The sequence below is a fragment of the Canis aureus genome, chromosome 5, assembly GCF_053574225.1.
Source record: "Canis aureus isolate CA01 chromosome 5, VMU_Caureus_v.1.0, whole genome shotgun sequence".
NCBI lineage: Eukaryota > Metazoa > Chordata > Mammalia > Carnivora > Canidae > Canis > Canis aureus.
Genome location: NC_135615.1, coordinates 20,765,796 through 20,786,205, shown reverse-complemented (window position 1 = coordinate 20,786,205; position 20,410 = coordinate 20,765,796). Strand labels below are relative to the sequence as shown.

Genomic DNA, 20,410 nt, shown 5'->3' with positions numbered 1-20,410 from the left:
CCCTCTACTATAACAGTTTTGTCTTTTATCCTTTGGAATTCTCCCTGCTTTTCTATTTGAACATGTAAAGATCCATGGCAGCGGTCCCTCCACTGAGCTCCTAGATTAATGTGGGTGAGATACATAAACTGCACACGTACATCATTAGCAAGGCAGCAGCGCAATGGTGAGCGCAGAAGCTTGGAAGCCATAAAGAGCCCCCCCTCACCCTCCAGCTCTAGTTACTTGACCACTTCAGACCTGCTGCTTCTACCAGATATATAGAGTAGGGTATCAATAAGTGCTAGTTCCTTGCCCCCCTTCCTTTCACACTCAAGTCATCATATACAGAAGGTTGGCACTTCAGAGGCTAATAAACCATGGACAGCCCTAATACTCTCCCATATAGAACAGGTGGTGGGACAGGCGGGCTTTGTAGGGAAAGAGGAGAATTCATCTCAACTTTCTGAAGGATAAGCAAGATCTGAAGAGGGGCAAGCACTGCAGATAAGAATCAGCTCATTATTAAAGAGTATACACAGGCAGGAGAAAAAGGCTAAAGGCACAGCAAAAAAATTAGACAAGGTTCAGAATGAAAAACAACTACGAAGGAGGTAGATGAATCTGTTAAGTAGTGGTGGGTCACTTGCATCACAGTGGTGTTTTGTCTTATTAAGCTAACTGGCAAAGAGAAGAAAAACTGAAATGGGAAAAAGGCATTCTCATAGGTTTCATGGAAACTGAAATATGTGTATACCGTAAAAATTAGTAAAGGGAAACCTCACTAAAATGGATTTGGGAGGCTGGCAGGGGGAGCTCTCATGCTCTACTACTGATGGTCAACTGCAGACTCAACAGGAAGAGACGGACCTTGCCCATAGATACTTTACGATCTTCCCCCTGGCGACAGCCCAGCCAATGAGAGACAGTCACAAGTCCGCTAATGAAAAGCCACCATACTTCCAGCTCCCAGTTTACTCCAAGGAGATTTCTGTTTAAGACAACATGCCCAAATTCCCTCTCTCCTCCACAGGCTTTTATTCTTCTGACTTGCCTATGGTTTTGCTACAGCTTGCCTGTCCCAAGCTGCAATTCTCAGCTATTCCCAAATAAACCCATTTTTTTGTTGGTAAAATAATGGGAAGTTTTATATTTAAGGTTAACTATATATATATATATATATATATATATATATATATATATATATATATATACGCATTCCACTCAAGATGACAAATTCTTATTGAACAAAATATACATTTTAGCAGCTTAACGTAGATGGAGCTTTTGAATATTTTTAAATGCTATCAAGAGTGAATTTCACATAATGAGAATCATCATTTTAAAGTTTTGTACAAATTTCCAGCCGATGTCTCTATGAAATAGCATCAGTATATCTACACACCAAATATACTGTTATCTACCCTCTGCTCCACGATTTCTAAATCTGAGTTACATGCACCCCTAAAGAACTCGTGGATAGTTTTTGTGGATCCACAAAACCTATGTGCATTTTTCTAGGGATCACTGAAACAGTTGCACCCCCTTAAAAAAAGGTTGGTTTGTTATGAAATGTGAAGGACTTCTCTAAAAGGATGCACGTGCCAAGGAATTGCACCTCTTAGAATATCATCTCCCACTCTAATCCACAGTACACTCACGTACCTACACCCATATACACACCTACACCACACACGTTGTTCAGAAGAAATAGTGAATAGATGATTTGTATACACATTTTTGCAATTAAATCAATTCTGTTTGAGAACTGTATTATTCTATATTCAAGATCAACTTCCCTTCAGGGGCTAATTATGATTTAGAAAGGGACAGGGTCAAACTGCCCCCACATCATTTTCTCCATAGCCTGCCACCATTCTGAAATTCTTATAACTAAAGTTGTTCTGTTTAAAAACATACTGTAGGGGGCTCCCGACCCCTGGTGGAGCAGTCAGTTAGGTGACCCACTCTCAATTTCAGCTCAGGTCATGATCTCAGACTCATGTGACTGAACCCTGCATCTGGCTTCATGTTGGGCATGGAGTCTGCTTAAGATGCTCTCTCCCCCTGTCACTCTCCCCTTTCCTCCATATCTCTCTCTTTCCCTCTCTAAATAAAATAAATAAAATAAAAAAATAAAATAAAATAAAATAAAAATAATAAAAAATACTGTGGAAGAATTAATACATTAATTTAGCTAGCTTCCTCTTAGTGTAGAGCAAGACTCCAAGAAAAGAGATTCCAGAATAGGTACATTTTGGTTGATAGTGCTGGATCAGTGGGCCAGAGTCTCTGAGCTAAGTCTCTGAGCATCAGGAGACAGCTTCTCCAACTTCACCCAATGCCCTTGGACCCTACTGGTTCTGGACTATGGGGCCAACAGATGCTTCCATGTGATGATCTAGCAGGTTTACTTACTAAAACCAAAATAACAACAAACTCCCAACTGCGGGTAAATTTTTTTATGGTAACCTAACCACTAGTACCATCTGATAGATACTGTCTAATTAATAGCTGCCAGACTCAAAAATACTACGTATATAGTTTTTCAAATCCAATCTTTCAAATGATGGCATAGTAACAAACTGATAAATGTGTCCTAATTAAAAAAAATAAGCTATTGATCAAAGCCTCTGTATTATAAATACATTTATACTCTTTTAAAATGCAAACAGCAAGTTGTTTTGACATTGTCACAAGATAAATTCATGACACAGAGACGATTTATTTTGCATATTTCCCCTCAGTTTAATTTCATACAAGCCATGCACAGGAACTTTTGCATAAGGCATGACAAATAATCTATGAAAGAAGGACTAGACTTTAGAACAGAAAGGTGTTGAGCACCGCTGAAGGTCATTCTTATAAGTTAGAACAGTTTATTTTTCTCATTCATCTCAACAGTCTATGAGCTCTATAAAAAGGGGTTTAATATGTTATACTTTATAAAAAAAATCTGCTTAATTTTCTTCATTATAATCAGATCTGCATATTTTGAGAATGTCATATTTTCATGTGGAACATGCTCCTTAATTCATTTATAACAACATTTATGGTCAATATTCTATCAATATATACATCTACATAAAATTTTAAAACATTATAGTTAATTAACTTCTATGTATTTAGAACATTATCTTTGATAAATTTTTGAAATTGCTAATAAAACCCTAGCATTTCTTGTTCACTATAATTTCAAATTCATACATAAGCTATAACTAATAGGAAACAGTCTGTTACAAAAAATAAAACACATTTTGCCATAAAACTTAGGTTTACTGCCCGACTAGCCATTTCCGATACATTAAATGACAAGATATGGTCACATTAAGACCTCAAACTACAGGCACAACCCCTAAATCCTCAAGAAAAGGTTTTATATCATAGTTCAAAGTATAAAAAAGTATAAAACAATCACATTCAGAGACCCCCACCTAAGAAAGGTTTACAAAGAGGTGGCCACTTTGTGTTTTCAGAAAGCAAAACGATATCCTTCGTATTTCTTGCACAAAACCCTCAGAATGCATGGGTCACAAAAGGAAAAACACTAATGTCACATTCAAGGTGCTGGCAATATCTGTATGGGGGTTTTGCTGTGAAAATAAAATTGTTTTTAAAATTAAGAAAAGGGGGATCCCTGGGTAGCTCAGCGGTTTGGTGCCTGCCTTTGGCCCGGGGCGTGATCCCGGGGTCCCTGGATCGAGTCCCGCATCGGGCTCCCCGCATGGAGCCTGCTTCTCCCTCTGCCTGTGTCTCTGCCCCTCTCTCTCTCTATGTCTATCATGAATAAATAAATAAATAAAATCTTTAAAAAATTACTATTAAAATTAAGAAAAGTTTCACATTAAAAAATAATGCCCAGAAACTGTTTGGTCACCGACTCACAGTGCAATTCATTTCATAAGCAGAGTATCCTTCCTTACACAGTGGCATTTAGTAGAAGAATCCATATAAGTATGCACAAAATGCACATTTGCCTGAGTTTTACGTGGTCATTTTTCAATTAAAATCTGGTTACACACATATCTTTTCAACTTTCTTCCACAAGAATAAAATCTCACATATACCCAATACAAAATACAGAGGGCAGTAAGATTCTTCCAAGGTAAAGAAGAAACCTGCCTAACTTGAGAAAGTAGCCATAATAAATACTAAAAAAAAAGTATGTGAGACAGAATAATAATTATAGGAGCAAAACAGGAAAACAACATATATCCTCATAGAGGGATCTACCTTAATTATGGCAAACTGCACCATATAAATGGCAACAGCAACATGCCCTACTGGACAGAGCAGAATAGCTTGCAAAAAATTTAATCTGGTAACACAAATTCGGTTTTTCATCTTTAAGAGGGGGGAAAAAAAAACCAACCAACCCTGGGAAAAAAAATATGTGTCTCAACAGTGACCTCTAGTGGAAAAGCCTTAAAATGACTATCTCAAAATGAAATGCTGAAAACTGAAAACAAGTAGAAAAACATTTACAAAGCTGACACCCCCAAACCACCATAAAAGCCAGGTACAAGCTGACAGAGTCAAGTGAAAAGACTCAGCAAACACGGTCTTAAAAGGCAGAGTAATCACAAAGGCAAGCATTGGAATGGGGGCAGACACACAGGAAAAGTCTGAAATCCCTGCTATGTTCCCGTCTTTCAAAACACTGAGAGCAAGCAAGCCCCTGGGTATGTCATCTCCGTCTGCTCTGAGTGAGCACAACTCATCACCTGCCAATTCACTAATCAACCTGTCTTAACTGAGGGCCCAACTGACGTTCAACATGCTCTTGGAAGTTTTGCAGGGGAGGGATGCAAAATAGCTTCAGACAGGGCTCCTCACCTCAAAGAAATTACAATGCAATGAATTGTATGAAGCAATCAGTAAATAATTTGAGACCTTAAATAGATGAAACTCACTTTAAGTGGAAGAGGAACAGGCCCAGAAGCTGTCACACCTATCAGCACTAAAGGAGGCTTCATGGAGAAGTGAGACTCAGCCAAGCCCATAAGGGTTGCTGGGGGGTGCAGAAGAAACCATGGTTCATCCTGACACCAGCTTTCCCAACTGTGGACTCTCAGATGTACCTGAGGAGTGCCACCCTGGCACATCAGTCCTCACTAGGAAAGGGTCCCCAGACAAGGAACTTGACATAGACATCAGTTCTGAGGACAGAAGGTAATCCCTCTTTAGAGCTACAGCTCACAGTCCAGCATGTATGATGTGAGCCCATGAGTAGGAAACAGAAGTGTGTGGTGGCCTTTTCCACTCAAGTCCTTATACCAGTTAATCCCCAAAGTCCAGTTTCTACACAGACCGCTTCACCTCAGGCCAGGAGCTTCTTCTCAGGACCTCCCCATCATCTACTGCTCCCTTCTATCAACCATGATTGCCTGATACAGACAATTCCTAGGAAGCCACTCTGTGCTCAGCAGTAGATGTTAAAGAAAAATAAGAAACAAATGGCCTCATTTTCTTTCAAGAAAACTTCAGATTTGGAGAGAGCAGGTGAGAGAGCAGTAGGACAAGGACATGCCGCATTGGCATTAAGGGTCTCTGAGACAGGAGCCTGGGGATCGGGGCAGGTTCTCAAAGTCCAGCAAATCATACCTTCCACCACCTGTGTGTTCTTGCAGAGCGAACGCTGTTTCAGAAGGGACAGCCCCGGCAGAGGAGCCTCATCTTCACTCTGAAACCACTCCCCCTGAGTCAGAAAGCACCTCTGCCAGGTTGCCAGCTGGCACCGCCACATCAGAGCAAAAAGGAAGAAGGAAAAGATTCACTCTGTGCTCTGCCTTCCGTCTAAATACATCAAGAAGATGTGTGCATCTAGGAAAGCTGTTACAGGCAGAGCGATTCCCCCCACTCCAACTCTACCAAAACCCATCCACACTATCCACACTGACTCAATTTAAATTGGGGTTTAAATTTATTTATTTTTATTTTTTAAAGATTTTATTTATTTATTTGAGAGAGAGAACAAGAGAGCACAAACAGAGGGAGGGGCAGAGAGAGGGAGGAGCAGGCTCACCATGAGCAGACAGCCCCACGCAGGACATGATCCTAGGACCCTATGATCATGACCTGAGCTGAAGGCACATGCTTAACCACCTGAGCTGCCCAGGAACTCCAGGTTTAAATTTAAATGGTGCTGCTCTACGTTATGATGAACCCCTACTAGCAACTGGCTTGATAATTTTGAAATATTTTTTATGAACTCCAATAAAGAAAGCTTTAAGAATTTCTGCTCACAAAATCTTGGGGGAATTTAGGGTCATCTGCCCACTTCCGACTTCCTGTAGCCTCAAACTACTCCTCGTATGTTGAGAGGACCGGCCCACATCAAAACCACCAGCAGGGAAAGGAAGTCCAATCGTTGACACATGGTCCCAATGGCTCTGCAGATACTGGTTCCATGTGTAGTCACATGGTGTCCCCAAATCAAGGTCCCTGTCTGAGCCCGCTAGTCATTCATTCAGTAAGTACACAAGTGGAAACGTCAAACAACAGTGTAATTGGCAGACTATGAGAAAAACACAAATACTTTTGCAAGATAAAACAGGGCTGAGGGGTTTATCTTCTGAGTGCCACTGGTTTTAATGCAGCATTGTCAGCCAGGCCTTATTAAAAGCCACAGGAAGTGAAAGACACTGATTACAATACAAAGTGACAGGAGGGTGTGCTCAGCCACTTACATTTAATGCATATTTATATTTCCATCAAATGGACATATTTACTATAAATACTTGAAAAACCATAGCGAAGTCATTCATTTAAATGCCAGAAAAATAGTAAAAGATGCTAATTTGACCTTAGTGGAACAGATCGAATGTCACTGACACTACTCACCATGGCTTGAAACAGAACTTACCAAGACGATTAATTAGAGTTTACTGGATTAGGTCAAGAGTGTCTCAAATGGAAAAATAAAGAAAAAGAAAAAAAACAGGGAAGAGAGAAATTTGAAGTTTAAATCCATTCACAGTCAACCTCTTTAACTATAGCAGATACAGTTTAACTCAATTTTTATGCCACTCTAAATTAATCTAGTATTATATGCCTGGAGAAAGAAACTGATCCACTCAACCCTAAGATTTCTATCTTTGTGGACAGGTAAAAAGAAATAAACTACAGTTGAAAAGTTTGAAATATTACATATATATATATATTTTTTTTAAAGAACAGAGCGATTAATGATGTAATAGGAATACAGCAGGTTTTGCTTCTTGTTTTTGCTTTTTTTGCTCTACTGATGATGCAAATCTAACCATGGGAAGCTTGGCAATTAAGTATTTTCATGAACTGTGCAACAGTTTCAGGAACTTCTGATCACAAAATCTCGGGGAATTCAGGGATTATGCTGTCTGGCTTTCAAGACAAACTACAAATCTCCTCTATATTGGGACTACGGTCTCAGTGGACCATAGGATCATTTGCTATGAAAACCATGAAACTGGCAGCATATTACCTGCTACAAAAATGATCACATGTGACTTGGAGCCCTTCCTTTCAGCTTCTGTAATCACCGTTATGCAAATGTGACAATCGTGCCACTCTGCCTTGGTCTTACAAATATGTGCTTTTTGCTAAGAATGAACTAAATCTGCCTGTTTCCTGCACGCCAGAGGCCCTAACTGCCCTCTTAATTCTCAATAATCAGCAGCTCTGTGACATTGCCTCAAGCTGTATATAATGCACATACACACATAAATTTACGAGACAAATCCCTCAACATGACATTCAGCTCAATTTCATGGGACTCAGAAAGCTCCCTAACAAATTCTTGCCACATGATTAGAAAATCATTCAAGTCTGCAGGAAATATGGCAAGCACAAAGAAGTGACAGTCAATTAGGAATAAGAAAGGAGAGTGAGTCCCTGTTATTAAAATCTTTAAAGTCACAGCTCTAAGAATCAGATGGCCCATTATCACTCACATGAGGTATTTTCATAAAAACAGCTATCAATTCTATATGTTAACCATGCCGTGACACCACCCACACCCCAGAGAAGTCTTCTTGGGAGCCAGAATCAAAAAATGTGAAAAATGCAGGTGCAGATTTATATAACTTACACAGTTTTGTAGGGCTCCCCCCCCCCCATCAATCAGTGAAGTATAACAACAGTTAAATATTCTCCTTTTGAGGAGGAAGTACAGAGAAAGCCAAGAACGCTTACTCCCAATATTCTTTAGTAAGTTTTGTTTTGTTTTATTTGTTTACCATGAAACACTAGTGAATCACCTGGTAGTTCAGGTGAATGGAGCCCTTACCACCCCCGAAAGGAACCATTTCCTGAGAAGCAATATCACGTTCATTCTGCAGCTTACATACGTGAGGAAAGAATCTTCAAAACAGAGCAAAGTACAAAATACAGGACAATATGCTCATGTATTGTACTGTCACCAAAAATCATTCTAGGTTTTCCCCACATAACATCGGTCATTAGCATCTTTAAAGGAAACAAAAGACTCAGCAGCATCACCATATTACCTAAAAGTCAGAAACTGTAACAAACGGTAAAGTTAACTCACTTGTTAGCTTGTTGTGGCTGAGGACCAGTTGTGTGATGTGGGATAAGGAGACTGTAAAAGAAAAAGAAAAAAAAAAAAACACACAGTCAGTAAGTGTACCCAAATTATCCCCACACTCCTACAAGGTAAAGTGTTAAATTATCTTCACAGGTTGAAGTGTTACCGCTCACAAAAATAGAAGCAAGGTTTCATGTAACACTATCTGTTAAATGTTAAGCCAAATTAAGAAAAGTTATGCAATTAGCACAGCAAGTTAGAGCTAATGAGATTAATGTCGCAGGATCAAATATGACAAGGGCCAGTTAGCTTTGCTCTGTGACCTGCTCCGCTGGCCTAGCCTGAGCGATCCATCTCAATTAAGGTGTCCCCGTCAGAAGTGGCCTGGGATGTGGAGAGGCCTGATGCCTCACCTGCACCAGAAGAACATCATATGAAGACAGAAAAGCCCACATCACATGAACAGGCAGCACACTGCTTCACCTGCGTCGTCCACTGGCAGCCCAGAAATTCTTTTACATGCTACTGAGTGACTAAAAGAGAAGAATTTTCCTCTAAAATAATTTTGGTTGATATTTCAAAGCACCTGCAGATTGCTCACCAGTTTCAAACAATATCATGGAGGTTTAAGTTGCACAAGATCAGGCTTGCTTAAAAGATGGTTTTTCCAACTCTAAAGAAAGAAAATATACATAGATCCACAAGAGAAAAAAAAAAGTCTGAGAAAAAAGTGACCGGTCTCCCTTTTTGGGTTCTAAAACTTCACAGAATGATCAGCATATCGTTTCAAACAATATGTTTCAAATATCTATTTTACATATTGAACAGATTCTGACATTTTTCTAATATTCTTTCTCTAAGAACATTATATTAATGCAGCAGTTTTTTCCCTAAGAAGTGAGAAGACAAAATTTTTTCTCAAGAAGGATCTTCATGTTGGACCCCAGTGAGCTGGGAAGAAAATGAGTGTATCACTCCTGACCATTACTTTTGAGTAGGTTTCTTTTCTTTTTTCCCCAACCATCACAAAGTTATAGAAAATTCAAATTGCAGTACAGAGACCTGTTTTCCTGCCCTGAACCATTAGAGATCATGCTGCTGGCCTGATGCCCCATAAACTCAGGGTATTCTGAGGATGGCATCCCACAACAGAACCACAGCACAGTCACCCAAGCCAAAAGCTTCCCAACATACATCACTACCACCTAATCCTCACAGCCCTCACCCCAGTTTTACTGAATGTCCCAAGCATTTCTTTTAGAAAAAAAACAAACCGGTTCAGAACCGCATTACATGCAGCTAGTGGATCTCTTAGGTCACCTCTTGTCTGTATTTCTCTTTCCTTGACTTTCATGACCTTGGTAACTGTGAAGCCTGCCTGCAGGCCAAAATATTCTATATTATGACCTCCATGCAGATTTGTCAATTTGTTTATTCACAATTAGACTGAGGTTAAGCATCGTTGGGAGTGGGCACCTGGGTGGCTCAGTGGTTGAGCATCTGCCTTTGGCTCGTGTCACGATCCCAGGGTCCTGGGATCAAGTCCCACATCGGGCTCCCCATGCAGAGCCTGCTTCTCCGTCTGCCTGTGTCTCTGCCTTTCTCCCCGTGTCTCTCATGAATAAATAAATAAAATCTTTTTTAAAAAAAAAAAAAGCATCTTTGGAAGGAATGTCAAGAAAATGCGGCGCTCTTCTCAATGCATCCTATCAGGTGGCAGACAAGTTCGGTTTGTCTTGTCACTGACGATCTTCCCTTGATCGTTTATGTCTGCCAGGCTTCTCCACTGCAAATTTCTTCTTTTCCCTTTTGTAATTAATAAGCACTTGGGGAGAAGGGGGGTTAAGAAAGGAAGGGTATTTCAGAGCTATGTAAAGATCCTGTGCCAAGTGTCTCATGATCCCCACCCAGGGCAACCTTTACCCTCTCGATACATTTGGCAATGTCTGGAAACATTTTTGAGTCTAACAATGATGGCCACTAAGAACCAAAACTCTCCTATGTGGCTCACACTGTATGTATTAGACGGCACTGGTCTAGAGCAGAGGCATCCTGGGGGCAGGCGCCAGGGATGCTGCCTCACATCCTACAATGCAGGACGCAGCCCACTCACTCCTCTGCAACTATCTCCAAACCCCAGAAACAGTCTGGTGCTTCTGTAAGAATAGCTGGGCAAAACATAGCTTTAGCTACTCAGGATCATCAGGTCCAAAATGTCAACAGTGTTGCTGTTGAGAAATTGCAATTTCTTTCCTTATATCTGTATTGCTTAGTGGTTTCCTATTTTAGTCAGTGGATTATTATCTACTGTTATTATTTATGCTGGTGTTCAAATTGTCCGATCTGGCCAGAGGGAGCCCATCCAAGCCGGATGCTATCCCTCTGACAGGTCCCCACTGCTCCCTGAACACCTCCCCACTTTCTGGCACAAGATATTCAAGCTCATCTTGTCCTTTTTCAGCCACAGCCCTGAAATCACCATTTCTCTAATGAGCTCTGGTTCCTTTTTGTGGAAAATGGTATTTATAAGACAAAATCTGAGCACCAGATGTGTTCATTGCTATTTGGGGCTCAGTATTCTCAGCTCCTTTCAGTGGACAGAGCTTGAGAATACACACACACACACACACACACACACACACACACTATACTGATTTCACTATATTATTGAAAACTCTGAGCTCACAACAATATATCCAACTCTAATACAACATCACAGAGTTCACTCCAGTTTCTTTCCTCTCTGTGTTTGTAATTCCCTTCTCTAACAGTGAAAATTCTGGCTCCCATTATCTCTAACCTACTTACTATGTAATCAATAACCCTATATATAACTGCATGAAATAGAGTTCTCTTACAGCTAGACCGAGATAGCTCTATGCTTCTTTGCAGGGGCACCTGGAAGTTCGGTACTCATTCTTGGTCATGATCAAGATGAGGAAGCTAGCTAGAGATGTGTGATGTTCAGCTTAAAGTTGAATACATCCAGGAAATCTCCAGGGTCAGAGTGTTTTACACTGGTTAGGGATGTGTAGACTGACGGCTTACACCTAGCTATGAGGTACACGACCAGTTGGGCATAAAAAACACTGGTGGACATTTTTGCCCAGGCTATTCTGAAACCCAGATTCCTTATACAATCTTGATAGTTCATAACCTGGAGAATAAACATGTCCTGAGCAACTGAGAAATGACTCTGGGGAGCAGCCCCACTGAGCCTCTGATGCCCCCAAAGCTCACCCATGCTTTCCTATGCCTGCTAAGCCAGATCCTATGCCTTTGTTAACTCCTTAAGCGTGCAGGCTCTGTGGAACTTGAGTCCTTTCAACTACCCAGCTTTAGAATCAATGTGGTAACCAATCTCCCACACACACACACGCCCCTCCCTCCAGCTGGGACACCTTCATACTGCTCAGACTACCCTGCTCACCCGCCCCTCCATGGAGACACCCTCCTCATCCTGCTTGGGCTGGACCTTGCAGGCCAGGTTCCCCAACCTGCACAGATGCTCAACTCACTCCACTCGGGTCCCATTCCACCATTCTAGACCACCAGGCCCTCCCAACCCTGACCATCTCTCCTTTTCTGTCCCACTCACCGGCCTGAGGACTGAACTGTTAGGGAAGGTGAAGCGCAAAGCAATGGGGAAGGAGGAGAGCATTCTTGTGGTTTCTGACAGAGTCGCAATGGTGGCTTCTCACATGATGTTTAAGATCTTAAACACTGTACAACATCTTACACATTTTTATTTGTAAGAGTTAAGATTCCTTGTCCACCAACTAAGCATTCCTTTATCTCTGAAGAATACAGTCTGATATGGGGGGGGGAATATCTCAAAGAGCTACCCTCATACCAAACCAGATGAAAAAGGTTCACAGATGTGTAAAGATTATGGTCCCTTTCATGTGAGAGCAAGCAACAAGTAACAGAGGTGCACACAATAAGAGTCTGTCTCTCACTCACACACAGGTGATCTAGAGGCTTCTGATATCTTTGTTGCTCAACCATCCCCATTACATGGCTCCTACTTCATGCTTCAAGATGGCTGCCTGAGTTTAGCCATCACATCTGCATTTCTCTCAAGAAGACTGAAAAAAGAAGGCTTCCTCCTTCAGAATAGTTCCAAGAAGCTGCACATGGTACTTGTACTTGCAATCAATGGATCACAATTTTAGAATACAATGAGGCCTCTCTGCAAGCGAGGCAGGGAAATGCAATCTAAATTCCAGGTGCCCAAGTGCCAGCTAATCAGGGGTTTTACAACCAACAAATGGAGCAAACTGAAAGTGGCAGACAACAAGCAGCCTCACACACTGGCACAGACCTCCATCAGAGCGTCACAGAAATCAATCCTGATGACAAGAGAAAATGAACAATCCTCCCAGCTCTGCCTTAATTCTTCCTAAAATATCACAACTAACTCATTAGAACAATTTTTTTTTTTGTTCTCTCTTCCAGCTACCATGCACGATGAAAGATTTAATTAGGGAAAGCCAGTTATTTTCCATCATTTCCTTGTGTTCCCTTCAGCAAGCATTTAGCAGGAGAGAAAGTGACAAAGTTTAAAGTTCTTTTTCTGTTTGAATAAAGAGAAACACAGCTGTTGCTTCACCTGATAACACCACCAGAATGTATTTTTCTTTCTCACTATTGTTACAGAGCTACATGATAAAGTAGGTAAGAGGCAGAAAAATTAGAGCAGTAAAGAAAAAGTTAATAAAAGATCTTTGAGAAAATATTTAGGGCAACAAAGGAGTCCAGGCTGGGTCTGCGGGGAGGGCAGTTCAGTTGGACAAAATCAGAAATCACAGAATCAATCACAAAGCCTAGTACAGGCAGAGACTGAGTTGCGACAATCATATTTATAAAACCCGCCACTCCCCTCCACTTGGCAATGGTGAGTTCATTGTGAGTCTTGTATGGAAACCGTGCTGTTAAAAAAGAAGGGAGAAAGTGCCTACCAAAATAGAAATGGATTATTTAAAAGCACAAAAGCTGCCATGGTCAAACATGTTGGGGAGAATGGAAGCAAGCTGTACCCACTGACCCGCCTTGCAAACCTTCATCACACACTGGGAGATCTTCCAGCATGTGAATAACATACTTTCAAGAACGAGCAGCACCAGAAACTGTCAGGAATGAGCAGCACCAGAACAGTGTGAACAAACCGTTATTAAAATTCCTAAAGCAATATTAAACTATGCTTTGCGTAGGCATTTTCCAAATAGAATATATTTCAAAAATCAACCAGAGAACTCAGAAGTGTGTTGACACACACAGTTAAAGGTTACAGGGCCTTGGCCATCATTCTGCCTCTGTCTTTAGAAAGGGTCACTGGGTGAACACTGTTTCAGGCCAGAATAAAGAGTGGGAAACAAAACTGTTGGGCAGGAGGTGTTGGTCGGGGAAGGACAGGGTGAGGTTGCTGGCACTGTAACACATGATTTATGACTGTTTGTTCTCCAGCCAAGAAGGGAATCAGCAGGAAAATGCTGAAAGAAGGAACTGGGGAACTGGCCAGTTGAATCATTTCACGAGAAACATAATCAAGGACTCATTTGGGCACTCACCACACTCAGAATGCCAAGAGGCTCTACCCTGGAAATTCTCTATGAAGTAATATCTACTGTACATCCCGGGGAGCCTGGGAAAATCTTGGATTATGTGGAATGTCCCTCTCAAAAATGTCCTGGTTTGAATGGGAAACTACATGGTCACTCATTTAGGGAACACAGAACATGCACGAAAATGCCAAAACACAAAGTATGAAAGAACCATGAACGCAAGAGGAGTGTATCAGAAAGGGTAATGGTACTTCAGTAGACGTTACTTATTATGCAGTGACACATCCAAAAATGCCTCAGGGGCAGAGGGTACACCATACAGTACTGCTAGACCTGCAGGACCTGGAAACGAGAAGTTATGGAGGCAATTCCAGGCTTCCCTGAACAAACAGAAGGAAAACACACAAAGTACAGGACTGCAGGGGGCAGCCAGTATTTTAATGGAATAAATCCAGAGAACTCAAAGGACTAACTAAACATCCCTACAAAAACGAATCATCATTTCTAGATAACACACAGAAGCAGATATTATTTAAAATCAGCTCGGGTTGTGTCCTCCTTTTCGGCATAAAGTAGGCAACATAAGAAAAAAAAAATGCATGATGAGATCCACAGCGCCCTAAGATGACATTATAGACTTGTTTTTCAAAATAACCTAATCTATCACGATGATGTGGCACCCTGGAAACTGTCTCTACCATTTCCTATTTGGCAAATGAGAAAGCAAATGATTCCTCTGGTAGCACTTCAGAGAAGGTAAAAAAAAAAAAAAAAAAAAAAGTTCTAGCTTTGCAGAATGACATTTCCATCTGGGGGGGCGGGGGGGGGGGAGGGAGAAACACAGCCAAAGTGAACCAAGAAGAACGAGGTCTGAAAACACACAACATGACACAGGACATGAAGGTGTCTGTAATCTTGCCATAGGTCAGAACTGGCGATCTCTGAGCACCAAAGCAAAGGTTGTGTAACTGGTCACAGAAACTGGACTGTAACTTCCAGTTCATTTCATAGACCAAGCCCCAAATGCAAGCAGAGAAACACCATTACCAACAGAAGGCAAACGGTTTACCCCTTTCCACCAGTTCTTGTGGTAGCAAAGATTGTCGCATTAGAAGAACCACTATACCTCTGGATGTTCAAGGAGGGCTGCCTTGTTTGGCAACTCCAAGCGCATGAGTCAAATTCTGGGCAACGATGGACTACATCACAAACAGTACCCTCTACTAATTCAGTTCCTCCCAAAGTTATAGACCAAAAAGAAGAATTGATTTGAACTTGAAGTATAGGATGGTTCAAATGGTTTTTCCACTCTGGCTCCCCAGTAGGCTAGCAACAGCCACAGCCCTAAATAACCCTGATTCAGAGACTCCACAGGGATGGGGAAGCCATCCAGATGTCAGCATCCAAAAGCAATGCTGACCAACAATTTGGGTTTTGCATCTCCATGATGCATGATTAAAATGCCTGCCTGTGTCGCATGGCTGAAATTATTTCACCCTTGGTATTAAGACATAGATTCAGATCTTCTTAAATATGCAGCTTTTGCCAATATATCAACATGAAGACAGAAAATAAAATGTTCGATACTAAGATACAATACAAATATCATATTCATCAACACACCCAGAATCATAAAAACATTTTTTCTTTCGAAATTGTTCATAAAGAAAGTCACCATGATATGAAAGCTTTCCTTTACTTCACAACTAATTATTGCAGTGAGTTAAAAACTCTGTAGTAGCAAGTTTTCGAAATCAGTTTATTTGACTAAATTATACTATTTGCAGATGAGTCTAATAACCATAATTACCTGCTCTTTCATTCAATGGAAAGCAATTTAATTTATGTGACCGCTGAAACAAATGGGATACCTCTTCTGATACATAAGTAAGAGCAGAGAATTCACATGTACTGAGAACCCCATGAGCTGGTCACTGGCTGGGTTACTGTGCCCACCAAAACATTAAGTCAACAGGTACCAGACCCAACCTACTGCTTATTAAAAACGTGCAGCCCACATCATTCCTGTTCAAATGTATCATGTCACAGTTTCCCCCTCAGGAAAAAAGACCAAGAAAAATGATATCTGTGAAGATGCCCAAGAGAATCAGAGAGAAAAATAGAGCCATCCACCTGTGGCACGCAGTCAATCACTCCTGAGGTGCAAGGAGGACAGTACTGACAAACGCATAGTTAGGGCTGTTTTGCGAGACTGAACGGAAGCAATGGGACAGGGATAGAGTATGAGTGAGACACAGTTACTGCCCTCAACAAGATTAGTCTGCAATAATCAGGGCGTGCAATAAAACACTCTGACACATTACAAAATATAAGTGCCATATACAGGAGAGAAGCTGATTTGAAACTCCCATGAGAAGGGAAATGCTTGAAAGTTTTTTCAGGCCTAGTAAAATCTTCAAGGTCCAGACTCAATTTTATTCTGTATCCACCTACCTACCTACCATCTTTTGTTTTGCTTTTCCAGCATAAACTATGCTATGTGTTTAATATGCAAAAATGCATATTTTTAGAAATCAGTTATAGAATCCTAGAAATCAAAACACTGAAGCCTCTCTCATTTTATAGATAAGGAAACTATGGCGCAGAGCAGTAAAGTGGTTTTTCTGAAGCTCTACAGACAACTAGAGTCAGAAATGAGACTACAAATGAGTTTTCCAGATTCCAACTTGAGCTTCTTCTTTCCAAACTAGGAAAATAATGTTCACCCCTGGATGGAGCATTCTTTTCAAGATGGTGGAAATTCCAGTCATCATAAGAAGTATAAACCTGAATGGAAGACTTAATTCTATTTGAATAAAATATGACAGTTATATAAAGCAACTCAAAGCAAAGAATATCCAGATTTAAGCAGTTTGAGATTCAGATCACAATCCCATGAGATCCTGAGAAAATCACTGGAATGTTCTGGAGCACACAACTTCTCATCTTGAAAATGAAAGGCTGAATTAAATTATTTGATTCTGTGAAACAAAAATAAAATATACGAATGAACTAGTATTTATGTAATGCCTAGTACATCAATGTGCTCTGCTGGGCACTTTATAGCCATTCACTATAATCAAAACTGTTAAAATAAGGTAATAACAAAAATGTTTCCCAAATGCGTAAGACATGTCTAGCACTAAAAAAGGAACTTTATCACCTTATCCATTCCTCACAGTGACCATGCAGAATAGTACTCCTATCAACCACCTCCCTCCCAATTGTAGATCAGAAAAATGAGTTACAAGGAGATGAAGTAACCTTGCCATGGATTCAGAGCAAGTCAGTAAGACACCCCTTTAAAAGTTGTTTCCAGACTAAAAGCTGATTAATTCTTTAAAAAAAAAAATTATTCATTTATTTGAGAGAGAGCGAGCACAGATGGAGAGAGGGAGAAGCAGACTCCCTGCTGAGTGGAGGAGAGCCCAATGCGGGGCTTGATCCTCAGACCCCAAGACCATGACCTGAGCCAAAGGCAGCCACTTAACCAACTGAGCCACCCAGGTGTGAAAAAGCTGATTAATTCTCACTCTGGTTTTTATTGGCCAGATAAAGCCAACACATATCAACAAGAGGCCAACTGTCCAACATTCTAAGACATCCAAAAGATAAAAAAAAGAGGTTTAATCCATAAGTTCATTTTTTACCAAAATGAAGAATGGCTAAAATCAACAACACAAGAAATAATAGGTGTTGGCAAGGATGTGGAGAAAGGGGAACCCTCCTGCACTGTTTGTGGGAATGCAAACTGGTTCAACCACTCTGGATAACAGTATGGAGGTTTCTTAAGAAGTTAAAGATAATGTATCACTTACAAATGCTGGTATGAATACAATGACAAAATTTAAAGCAGAAAAATTAGAACCTAAAATAATTAAATGGCAAAAGCATTAAAAAAAAAAAAAAAGAAAAAGAAGTTAAAGATAGAATTACTCTGTGATCCAGCAATTGCATTTCTAGGTATTTACTCGAAAATACAAAAAAAAAAAAAAAAATTTCCATTAATTCAAAGGGATAAATGTGCCCTGATTATAGCAGCATTATCTATAATAGCCAAATTATGGAAACAGGCCAAATGTCCACCAACTGATGAATGAATAAAGATGTGTGGTATACATACACACACACATATATATAAAATACACATATACATATATATAACGGAATATTACTCAGAGATAAAAAAGAATGAAATTTTTGCCATTTGGAATGACAGATGGATCTAGAGAACATAATGCTAAATACAGTAAGTCAGAGAACAACAAATACCATACAATCTCAATAATATGTGGAATTTAAGAAACAAAACAAACCAGCAAAGGGGAAAAAAAGAGAAGCAAACCAAGAAACAGACTCTTGACTCTAGAGAACAAACTGATGGTTACTGGGGGGAGAGAGGGGGATGGGTGAAACAGGTGACAAGGGTTAAGGAATGCACTTGTCATGATCAGCACTGAGCGGTGTATGGAAGTACTAAATCACTATATTGTACACCTGAAACTAATATTATACTGTGTGTTAACTGGAATTTAAACAAAAACTTTTTAAAAATGAAGACATGGACAGTATTAAATGTGCATGGTTTTCTTTTCAGACAACATGGTGCATTCTCAACTTTCACCTCTATCCATACAAATAAACAGGTAGGTAGGGCAGAGGTATTTTTCTCCTTCCTAGGGTCAATGGTAGAAACCTCTCTCTGATTCCTCATTTCTCTAGTTGGGCAGTAGTTCTCTGCTTCCAATAACATTTCTCCAACAAATACAGAGCAACTCTGAGAATGACATGAAGATTATGACAACAGCCAACCCATAGCTAATGATATAAGGAAAAAGCCATATCAAGAATGGAGGGAGAGGCAGGGACTCGGTCTGGTTGGGACCCACAGCCCTGGCACAGGACTATCACAGACAGATCCTCCCTGAGGAGTGAGAAGTTCAAGATCCACATCAGACACCCCCTCTCTGGGCATCTGCACTAGGAAAACAGGTCCCCTTAATGTCTGGCTTTGCAAATCAGGAGAACTTAACTATGGGAGAGCTGGAGACATGGGTCTTAAATGAGCCATACACAGACCCACTCGCTCCAAGATCCAGAGGAGCAGCAGTTGGAAAAGTACCTGGGCCAAATGTGAAGACTTATGACTAATTTTATGGGGTATCCTGGAGAAACAGGTATCTAAAGGAACTTTCTTGGGATCCCTGGGTGGCGCAGCGGTTTGGCGCCTGCCTTTGGCCCAGGGCGCAATCCTGGAGACCTGGGATCGAATCCCACATGGGGCTCCTGGTGCATGGAGCCTGCTTCTCCTTCTGCCTGTGTCTCTGCCTTATTCTCTCTCTCCCTCTCTGTGACTATCACAAATAAATAAAAATTAAAAAAAAAAAATTTAAAGGAACTTTCTTGAAGAAATGGAAGCACTGGTGATTGCTATTTTTCTTACCCACCTGCCAAACTGGCCCAGCACTGTTGGGCACCATTTCTGATACTACCCATCTACCTAACTAGAACAATTTACTCTGCTTTGGCATTCCCTACAGACCAGCCCCACCCAACCCACCTGCCCCTGTAGATGCCCTTTCAAAATGGTTCCCGACCTGCTACACCCATCCAGCAAATGGCCTCTGTCTGAACCAATGACCCAGCCAAAGTGGCTGCCACTTGGGGCAGGGATCCCAACCACACCCATCAGTGGCCTCACAGCCAGCCACAGGGGGAGCAAACTCCTAAACAGCATGCCCACAACAGTGATGGTCCAGGGGTAACAGAAGAGCACAGACAGCCCCCAAAGGGGATATCCTAGGAAATCCTGATTCTGGTAATGAGGGAGATTACACTTCTGTGCCCAACACGACGTCTTCTGTGTAAGGCCTCTCTCCAAGACAGGGAGATGTAAGTGATCAACCTAATTCAGGGAAACAGTCAAGAGATAGACAAAATGAGGAGGCAGAGGAATATGTTCCAAATGAAAGAATAAGACAAAATCTTAGAAAAAGAACTGCACAAAAGGAAGATAAGCAATCTATCTCATAAAGAGTTAAAAATAATGGTCATAAAGAAAACCATAAAACTCTGGAGAAAAAGGAACACTACAGTGAAAACTTTAAGACAGAAAATATAAAAAAGAATCATCCTGAGCTGAAGAATACAATCACTAAAATGAAAAATACATTCAGGGGAATCAACAGCAGAACAGAGGATGCAAAAAAACAGATCAGTAACCTAGAAAGGAGAATATTGGAAATCACCCAAGCTGACCAAGAAAAAGAAAAAAAAAAATAAGCAGAACAGTTTAAGAGACTTCTCAGTACAGAAGTACATACACACATTCCATTTTAAGGGT

General features: G+C 40.7%; 1 protein-coding gene across 5 annotated transcripts in view; it reads right to left on the bottom strand.

The window, feature by feature from the left end:
• The window catches only part of RSU1 (Ras suppressor protein 1), a 250,560-nt gene that overhangs the window by 203,548 nt on the left and 26,602 nt on the right, over positions 1–20,410 (bottom strand). For 4 of the 5 annotated variants that reach the window (XM_077897074.1, XM_077897076.1, XM_077897072.1 and 1 more), the window contains exon 3: positions 8,507–8,557. The exons of the other annotated variant lie outside the window; for it this stretch is intronic. In XM_077897074.1, the coding sequence (XP_077753200.1) occupies positions 8,507–8,557 (51 nt within the window). The remainder of the gene's footprint in view (positions 1–8,506; positions 8,558–20,410) is intronic. 5 annotated transcript variants of the gene reach the window in all.